The sequence below is a fragment of the Notothenia rossii genome (genome assembly GCF_949606895.1).
Source record: "Notothenia rossii genome assembly, chromosome: 2".
Lineage (NCBI taxonomy): Eukaryota > Metazoa > Chordata > Actinopteri > Perciformes > Nototheniidae > Notothenia > Notothenia rossii.
This window is the reverse complement of record NC_136904.1, coordinates 39,088,455-39,098,985: the sequence shown is the minus strand read 5'-3', so window position 1 is coordinate 39,098,985 and position 10,531 is coordinate 39,088,455. Positions and strand designations below refer to the sequence as shown.

Sequence of the window (10,531 nt, the reverse complement as noted above, 5' to 3'; positions counted from 1 at the left end):
TTCAATTTTATTCTTCATTTCACTTGTTTGTTTGTTCTTGTTTGTGTTTGCTCGCTTGCATGCCCCTGCATAGCTATAAGAAATACTTAAGTTGTTGGTCAAGACACTTTCCATCTGATGAAGGCCAATGCCTTCATCAGATGTAAAAAAAGTAGAAAACATTACATTCAGTTGTAACTTCCAAAACAAACATTATTTACACTATTATGGCCCCTGTTAAAAATGTTTGTAATGTTATCTACTGTAAGTTGGTCGAACGAATGCCTCCTCATCCGGAAGCTGACCGAGCAGACCCGAGCAGCAGTCGAGAGGAGCCGAGCGCATCCGCGAAGCATACAAAATGGCGACGTCAGAGTTCCCGGGTTATGGCTAGAAAGGATCCGTCTAGTGTAAATATGACATCACGTTCTCGTTGTAACTCTCGTTGTAATCGGAGCGGCTCGGAAACACATCTACAGCAGTAACATGATGCAACATACACATTAATGCAGCAGCAATATTAATAGAGAAACATCAGACTTAATAGTAAAACACTGCAAGGGAACATTTTATTGCACCAGGAGCTATCTTGGGACTTTTACTGCGACAACGTTGACTTGCCTGTGAATAAAAAATAAACCATAGTGTTGGTGATCTACAGTGTGGTCATTCTTCTTTGAACACCAACAAGACCGCTAACACCCTATTTCAACAATCACACTCCCTGTCATTGACATAATTAATAAGATAGTTTAGCTTCTCACTATCATTTGCTGTGGCCAACTGATGTTAACGATCGTAACTGAAAGGCTGCCTGCCAAACGTAAACATTCAGCCACGTGACATTCAGCCAAACTCTCGCGAGAGTTTTACACAAGACGGATCCTTTCTAGCCATAACCGAGTTCCCGTTGGCCGGCAAAATCTAAATCTCTTCGGTCACAATAATTTCCCTTTAGCACAATACCGCTTCAGTTGCGGCACTTATGTGACAGACAAGAAGAGTATGTGACAGACAAGAATAGTCAATTCTAATGTCTAACACTTAATGTGGAGAAAGAGATGTCCTTTATGGGTTGATTGTGCGTTGATCTGTTGGTAATGCCTCGGGGTTCCGGTGGGCATGTAAACAAATGCATAATGCTGCGCTATACTTTGTGGCCTCACCCAGTTGCATAGCGACACTTATTGTTTAGGTGTCTTTTAATAAGCAGGTAGAACTAGCTAGATCTGATCAATATGGACATAAACGCGAGTGAAGTCTAATCTGACGGGAGAGAGAGATCAGCTGCTGCTGAGTCGACACGCAGTTCTGCATGATCACATGCAGCGGTGAGCGGACAAAACACACACCTCAGGTTAGAATATCACACGTAGCTGTTTTAATTACCTCTCAAACTACCTTAACTAGTTATAGATATGTTTAGTTTTACTGTCGGGTCACTCATTACTGGATCTGCGAGCTGCATGATACTGGTATAATAGATTGCCCGATTGGGCAACCAGCAGGTGAGGCTTCATTGCCCGAGCTAAATACTAGATGGCCCCGGGCCATCGGGCAGCCCTTAATGTCGAGCCCTGATACCGCTATTTTATTGTCTTTTTCGGACACCTTCAAATACTGCCAGACTGGTGAAGCCATTTTGGCGAGCTTGTTTTGCTGCGCACAGAGAAAAGTGTCATGTATTCTACATCATGCGATCGGCTCTCGCGTTTGGCATTTTTAGAGAGCACCAATCGATAGGCAGAGAGTGAGTGTCGGCCGATGTCGATCGGCGGCAGAGAGTGAGTATCGGCCGATGTCGATCGGCGGCCGATCGATCGGAGCATCCCTAGTATTAGTATCATCACTGTGCGATCAAAGCGGCAGGGGAAGCAAACCCAGACATCACACGACGTAGCTTTACGGAGCAAAAACGGAATATAGTCTTACCTTTGCTGATGTTCTGATCAAAAGTTGTGTTCAATGGCATTACAATGATTAAAATGCTGCTGAAGGTTAATCCAATTTGTCTGTGTCACTTCGAAATGATTACTGATAATCCATCATAACATTTTTGTCAAAAACGGAGATTTCATATTGGCTGGTATTAGAGCTACAACCCAGCTTCCGGTTTTGGGCATTCTGGCTGCGCATCACTCTCACTCCTCAATGGTAATGTTTAGATGGATTTTATGAACTTCCTCTCGATTCTATTGGCTCTAACGGTTCAAGAGGTGTCAATCATCAAAATCGAACGAGGGGGGCCAGAGATATGGAAAATGCACCCAAATGACCCCAGAAGTGTTTTTTGTCAAATGTCACTTGTTTGCATCAATCTTGGTACAGGGTACTTATTATATGTTGTACTTTGGATTCCTAAAGCTTTTAGTCTACCATCCCATCATTCAAGGGTGGTTTTCACTATAAGTAATGGGGGGTTTTTTGGACGGAAACTATGATTTACATTATTTTACTATGTTCAATCTGAATTTACTCTTAAAATATAAAGTTCTATATTGATTCTCACTCTTCTACATCCAACTCACAGGTTTATCATTGCTTTGAGAAAAAAGATGATTAATTTGCCCCTTTTTTAAGAAGTGAAGATATAGTCTGTCATTTTGGAGCCTGAGGCCTGAAAAACAGGCTCGGGGGTTAAAAAACAGATTGAATTGGCAGACCTTCAAAACGTAGCCCCATATTATTCAGTAATGGAGTATGAACAACCCTAGACTTGTGTAGTGCGCCATGTGTTGAAGCCCAATTCCCGAGAGGCCAATGCTCATGTGAGGCCATTGGGCGCAATTCATTGAATTGAATCATAATTCAACATGCCAGCACTTGAATAGACCTCACTGAAATAAATAAGTCCTAAGAGTTGTAAAAGGTGCAAAATAGCCTAATCCAATCTTCCCTCCATTATACTCTTTATGAATGTCAATAATCCAGGATAAGATGCCCATCAACAGTGAAAGTTCATAACAAAAATCTTCAATACATTTTCAAAGTCAATTTCTTAAACCAGAATAAGCAGTAAATATTTAGCAACTTATTAAATGAAATACTGTTTGAGGATCAAGAATAGATGTGTGTTTTTGTGACATATGGTAACAAGAAAATCCTTCAATTGCATAAAGTACTAACTGCCTTTTGTTCATCTGTTTATCATTCAAATAATTAGTTGACGATGCTAACATTGACGACCTGTGTAGTGATTTATTTTGTCTCTTTGTATTTCTAAAGACCCTGTCCTCAGACCCAGAGGCGATCCTGTGTAACAACACCAAGATGCTGCGGGAGCGCCTGAGCATCGCTGGAGATAAAGTGGGGGGGGAGCACCGCGAGCAGGAGGACGACTACGTCTACGACCTGTACTACCAGGAAACGGTGACGGCAGGGTGGATCCAGGACATCCTGTCCGTCAGGGCCTACGCCGACGAGGGAGAACTGGTGTGTGTGGATGGATGGACGGACAGATGAATGAGTGCTGAACTCGCAGTGAGTGAATGAAGACATGGGTGAAGTAGAGAGTAGACATGGTGAGGCTTCACACCTGCTATCAAACTGTTATGTGGAGAAACAGGAAGGTCAGCTGACCGTCTCTGCCTACCCTGCAGTCAGCTTACATGCAACTTGCTCTATCAAAATCAGTCACATTCTTCCTAAAATCATACATTGTAGGTAATGAGCTGACGCCTCTCTCCAAAGTGACTTGCATACACTTTAAAGGTCCCATGTCATGCTTTTCTGGTTATTAGCTATGCCCTTCTGTGTTATGAAGGTTTTTATGCATGTAAACGGTCTGCAGAGTCACAAACCCTCAAAGTACACCCTGTAGCGAGTAAAACTCTAACACAGAAAATACCTCCCCAAAACGCCTCGTTGGAGATACGTCATTGTCCATGTGATTCTTCCGGGTACGCATGATGTCAACCGTACCCGGAACGAAATGGACCAATCCGTGGAGCCGTTACGTCCGCGGAGCCGTTACGTTAAGCCCCCGCTGATTGGTCTAAATTGACCAATCCACAGACTTCCTCACACACACACTCAGTGCAAGCAGCTCTGCTGATTTCTCCTGCCTGGATGCAGGCTGATAACAGACAGTTGGGATCGCGGTGAAATTCTCTCTGCAGAACCATTCTCACAGCGCTTATCAACCTTTTTCTTACTCAATATCAAGCCACACTTATTGTTTTTACTTCGGCTGTGACTTTGTGTGTGCTCAGGGTGAGTTTGGCTGTGTTTCGCTAAACAAGGAAACGACACCTCCACGGAGCTTAGCGCGATTCACAACGTCCCGACCAATCAGAGCACACTGTGCTCACAGGGAGGGTTGGGGTTGGAGCTACAACGAGCCGTTAAAGGCAGAGAGTGAAATTCAGTGAATACACGTAGTTTACAGAGATGCTGTATGAGAAACCAATGTGAGTTTGGAAAATTGCACAATATAAATCTATTCTAGTAGACCTCAACAATGGAATTATGATCAGTGGAAATGGCCATGACATGGGACCTTTAAAGCTGTACAGCCTGTAAGAGCCATTTGGGGTTACGTATCTTGCCCAAGGACACTTCATGGTGGCGGCTAGAGATGGGGTTGAACCTGTGATCTGATTGGTATGACCGGAAAATATGATTTACTTAAGAAAAAATATATACATTTAGTTTTTGTTTTCCAAAATCTAAGCAAAGTATGTTGCATAATCTGATGTCTATCACAAAACAAACCATTATGAGGAAAAAGGCCTTGAAATTATTAACCAGAGCTTTTGAAAGAGTGGGCTCCAGGCTTAGTACTTCCCTCTAATAGGACCACAGTTGGTCTATAACAAACTGTTTAGCAGGCTGTCCCTTTCCATTATGTTGAAAAGTCTTATTGTTCACATCCATTATATTGATTAGGCTGACACGTTTTTTATATAGAAGCATCGTTGACAAGGGTGTTTGTTTTTTACTGAAATGATTGAAGGACGCTAGGAAGAAAGTTGGTGGGCTGCAAACATATTTTCATTGTCTGATAATGTCGATAACGGTTAAATATTCTCGTTTAAAATCAACCAACAAAAATCAATTTCTCGGGATGAGCCGTTGTATCAGAGTGCTTTTGATAGGGTGGGTCACATGTTTGCTGAAGCGAAATGCTACTTTAGGCCAGTCAGTACCTTTTTGAAAAGCTGTTGGTCCACATGTTGCTGTTCTCATAAGGGACCAGCATATGGCAGAAACTGCATGCACCTCAATATTCATAAAGCCTTGCTCAACTGTAGGTGACAAGACCTGCATTCTCATTTGGCCCAAAACATTAACAGGATCATTTTAATAAAAGTTTCTTGTACATTTCTTAGAATATTAATTACAAAGAGACTGTCCAAAATTGTTAATTTAGTTGAATGGCTAATTCAATTAATTTGTTTCTTTTAATGTTGTTATTATTACACATTTTGGACAATATAACCAAAAGTGAGAGCATTGTCTTGCTTAATTAGTTTAAAAATATTTGTTAAGTCCATATTATTACACACACTTTGGTAAGGAGAAAGAAGCCAATAGTGAATAGACTTTGTATAAACTGCTTGTTGTTATCGCAGGTTCCTGACCAAGTGGTGCATGAAGAGGAGGTGTATGAAGATGAGGATGATGAGAACGAGGAAGGCAACTGGAGGAACGACTACCCCGATGAGGGCAGTGATGCAGACAGCGACCGGGAGGAGCGCTATGGTGGTACGGAGTTCTGCAGTCATTAATGTGTCAGTTATCACGGGCTCTTTCTTAACGCTTCATTACCAAAGCCCTCATTTCCTTTTTCAAAATGGTTGTCTGATCTGGTATCAAAGTAAATCAACATCACAGTGAGAGGATATCACAATACAGTCATTGTTCTGTAACTTTAGTGAATTAGTATATCTTTTTTTATGTAGAATTCCCAGAAATAACAAACTGCCCCACACCAGGCGTTTAGGAGTTGTTTTCTCTTCTTTCTTTTTTTTTAAAGATAATGTCAATGAGGCCCTGTTGAATGTTTAATTGTTCCTGTTGAAAAATAAAAAAGGTTGTTTGGTTACACTCTGATATTTTAGTTTGAAAACCCCCTCCCTTCTTAACTCACCTGTGCAGTTACTTATCAAAGATATGTGCCAACCTTTGTTGGTTTAGCTTGTCCTTTGAAACCCAAGTGTTGTGGCTTGTTACATCAGATCCTTGTCTAATGTCTGCAGGTTACGCGGAGGATGAGCACTCGTACAGCCGGAGGAGCTGGGGGCTCTACCAGAGGGAGGTGGCGCAGGAGCTGCGGGGTGAAGATGACAACGAGGATGATGATGGAGACAAATATAATTCCGATTGATCTAAACCGCACCTGTCTGTGGATCTTCCCAACGCCCTCTCCACAAATATCACCAAACTCCAGACCTCTGTGTAGTTGAGAGTGGGGGGGGAACACACTTTAAAGAAACCAGGACATGGGTATTAACGTGTAGCAATACTTGTGTAGCACCAACCAGGTTTCAATTGGCTGGAAACCTCCTCATAACTTAACAAAAAGTACATTTCATATGCAAATGCCAAAAAGCTCCCACAATGGAGTCATTCAGATCCCCCCCCCCCCCCCCCCCACCTCTCCTACACAGAGGGTGGAGCAGTGTGCGTTATTTCCTGGAGGATCCAGAGTGTCTTTTTCTCTTTTCTTTTTTAACTGGTGGAGTGAACTTGTGTGTGGGTGTTTGTCCAATGTGGATGTGTGTTAAACTGTTGCACATTAGTGTGATATGCCTTGTATGCTTTGTGCTGTTAACACTGTGTAAGTGAGACGTGTCGGGCCGCGCGTGGTTCAGTTTAGGGTGCAGCGTTATGTGCATGGTAGTGTGTGTAGGTATAACTGTGTGTTAGAATTTTCTGCATAATGTGAAAGCGTGACGCATATGTTTTGTTGTGGGTGTGTGAGATGGTTCAGAAATTCCCCCTTGAAGCTCAGATTGCTTGGATGCTTGTTGAATTTATTTTTTTGTAAATATGTAGATGTGTATAAAAACAAAGCTTTGAAATAAACTTTAAACATCTCAGTGTCAATTTTTCCTACATGAAAAAACACAATTCAAACCTTTTTAAAAGATCAAAATCCAAAGAAAGTATGCAATGCGATAATCTGCTACATTTTGTTTCAATAAAAGGACATTTTCCCAGCATGCTCAGCCTGGAGCTGCTGATCTGACGAGCTGTTTGGTCTCACACTTTCCTGATGCAGAGATGCTGTTCTCTTGTTCAGGGTTCCCGCGGGGTCTTAAAAAGTCTTAAATCTGAATTTAAGGCCTTTAAAAATGACCCAAAAAAATAAGGAAGGTCTTAAAAATGATAGGATTTGAAAGGTACTACTTTGTTGCGATCGCGTCTAAATGTGTTTTGGGGAAAATGTCCGGGCTGCAAAGTAACCAGGACGGTAATAGCCTTTCAGTTCCCCCCAACAATTTGTATTGAATTAAATCAACATGGAACCAGTAATCATTAACTTTGTTTCCCCCGGCCACTTATTGGAGAACACCCAGCTAGTAACCTAGCAACCAAGCTTCGGCCAGCGGCAGTCAGAAACTCGGGTATCTTCAAATCTACTTACAAATACATATGGGGAAGTGTCAGTTCAACCGTATTTGGTTGGAAAACATCAAATTTAGTGCTGGTTGAAACCAGTGGAGGGGAACGTGTTTGAAGCCCGCTGCACCTTTTGCAAAAATAAATTGGCGTTTGTTTTGCTTATGTAGCGTTAGCTAGTGCAGCAGCTCCGAGCAGCTCACGCAACAACACCGGGGGACCTTCGCGCAACGTTTGGGTCTACGTTAACCCTAAAAGCGGAGGTGCTGTAGACGCTAAATACCGTAGCTAAACACCAATCAATCATACAACGGCAACGATGAAAGATTGTAGCCAAGGCAGCAGAGCTCTGAATATAGCAGGTCACCCTTTAAAAAGAGATCTTTTGATCTCAAGGAGCTTTCACCTGGTTAAATAAAGGCTACAAACAAACAATAGCTCTTTTCACTCTCACACACACACACACACACTAGGGCTGCTCGATTATGGCAAAAATCATAATCACGATTATTTTTGGTCAATAATTGATATCACGATTATTAAATATGATTATTCATTGACTTTTGGAAACATCCATTTATTGAACTTTAAAACATGTGTATAATTTGAACAGTATCTTTTTAACTGTTGATTACCCTGAATGCATAATTCAACTGAAAAACCAATACAACAATTAATTAAATAAATGATACATTTAAATAAATAATATCAAAATAATAAATACCAATAAACAAGATCAACAAATATTTTGGAGGGCACTTCCACAAGCTACTAAACATATATAAATATGATAAATACAAATAAATTAGACTAAAATGAATTAAATCAGATATGTTCTAGTGCACTGTCACAACCTAGCAAAGCTAAATAATAGTTTTTTTCGATTATGTTGTTTTCGTAATTGTGGCAGGCCAAAATTAAAACACGATTAATTGCTCAGCCCTAACACACATACACACTTTTTGGCTAACACAGTTCTGTGTACTATTATGCTGTTATGTTCAGTCATTGTTCTTATGTTGAACATGAATACATTTACTTTGTAAGTAATTATGGGACGTATTTCTTCTTTCATAGCAATTTTCCTTCATACTTTCTTGCCGGGAAATATATCTTAAATTCTATTCAAAGTGGTCTTAAAAAGGTCTTAAAAAGTCTTAAATTTGAGTTGGCGATACCTGCAGAAACCCTGTTGTTAGAAACCATTTATATTTACTTAAAGGTGGGGTATGTAATTTATTTCAGAAACAGTTTTTGTTATATTCCATGGAATGCTCTTAACATCCCGATAGCAATTAATACATTAAATGCTTTGACAATTTTTTTTTTTTTTAATTAAATCATCTGTGGAAGTCGTGGTACTGTAAAAAGCACGACCAATCATCTGAGCCGGCCCGGCTAAAATAACTGGATGGCCTGTCAGCCTTCCATCTGTGCACAAACTTATCTCGTGCCCTCATTGGTCATGTGCGCGTTCGTGTCAGGTTCGTGTGTGTTGGAGGAGAGGCTCTGTAAGGAAGTGGCAGATTTTTTCCGGTTGTGTATTTTCAAATTCTAGCGCACTCAAGCTGGTTTCTCCAAAATGACATACCTCACTTGTAAATAATTGTGAGGTACTTGAGTATTTCCATTCCATATTGTACTCTTTATACAATGCATTTAATTGACATCATTAGTTACTCTTCAGATTATACAAATCCATTTATTATTGAGCCACCTAGCAGTACCTACGGTCTTTAAAATGAGCTGCAGCATTAAAATAAGGAACACATTAGCCTCATCCCAATACCCCTCCTCGACTCCTCTCTTCCCCTCCTCCGGGGTTGCGTTCCAATAGTCCATTTAGCTCATAGATGAGTTAGCTTAGGAACCAACCAAGTGAAATGACCCGGAAGTACGTCAGTGGCAGCCATGTTAAGTGCCGTTCCAATTCTCTAAATGAAAGGAAAGGAGGTTTCAAACTTCCTTTATAACCTCCTTTAGCTTAGGAACCACTGGATCTCCCTTGAAGAAAGGAGAGGAGAAAATGCTGCCCCACAATGCATTGCAGCCGCAGCATTTGCCGTCACTCAACAGTTGGCCGTTCACGGAAACAACCGATTATGACAGAGAAATTATATCATGAAAGTTACAGTGCTTGTTAAGCATTTTAAAAAGTATGTGGTAAGTTGCCAAAGTGCTTTGTTCTGAACGTTCATCAGTATTATAATAAAAAAGAGAAATATGAACGTTAGTTTTTACTGAAAAGATCAAATAAAGTCAACATTTCACAGTCTTTATTGAGCTGAGTGGGGTTTGTTCAACTTTTAAAAGATGTTTGAATTGTTATATACACAGTGATAGATGTTAAGGACTAACGTTTATAATAATTAAATTGTATTGATTTTCATAGTTCATACAATCATACGTATTGGGATCATTTGTATTAATGTGGACCGGAGGGAGAGGGTGACGACTCTGACGAGCATAAGTTTCACTTTCATTTTTTATTTCAATTCCAACTTTGGTCATGAAGAATATGTTTCTCTGTTGTCCACGTTCATAAAGCATAAAGCAACAGCATCAGAGCACGGTGCAGAGTCTCTAGATGAGTTTACAGTAGTCCCTCGTTCTTATTATAAATGTTGTAGTCCGCTGTATAGAAAACTGTAGTTTCCATAGTTTCCCCACAGCAGCAGACGCACATTCATGACGTCCGCTGGAGCATCATAAACACGTCGGATAGTGAAAGTGCATTCGGATTCTCTAAAGTAACGCAGTCTCTTCTCCTAAGTCCTTTTGAATTCTCCTATCCACTATCCCTTAACCCCGTGACGTTTCACTCAGAGGTCAAGGAATAGGAGATAGGGTTAGAATTTAGGAGCTGATTTTTGGATTATCGGAACGCAACCGGGGACTTGACCCGGAAATCGATCAAGACACGCCATTTTGAAGGACGTCCCAATAGCTGAAATGCACACGGAGGAGTCGAGGAAGGGTGAGGGAG

General features: G+C 40.9%; 1 protein-coding gene across 1 annotated transcript in view; it reads left to right on the top strand.

Annotated features, from left to right (window-relative positions):
* The window catches only part of slc7a6os (solute carrier family 7 member 6 opposite strand), a 7,594-nt gene extending 575 nt beyond the window's left edge, over positions 1-7,019 (top strand). Inside the window, exons 2-4 of the mRNA XM_079665679.1 lie at positions 3,143-3,411; positions 5,553-5,685; positions 6,180-7,019. Coding sequence (XP_079521805.1) covers positions 3,143-3,411; positions 5,553-5,685; positions 6,180-6,307 — 530 coding nt within the window. The 3' untranslated portion in view covers positions 6,308-7,019. The remainder of the gene's footprint in view (positions 1-3,142; positions 3,412-5,552; positions 5,686-6,179) is intronic.
* Positions 7,020-10,531: the final 3,512 nt, after the last annotated feature.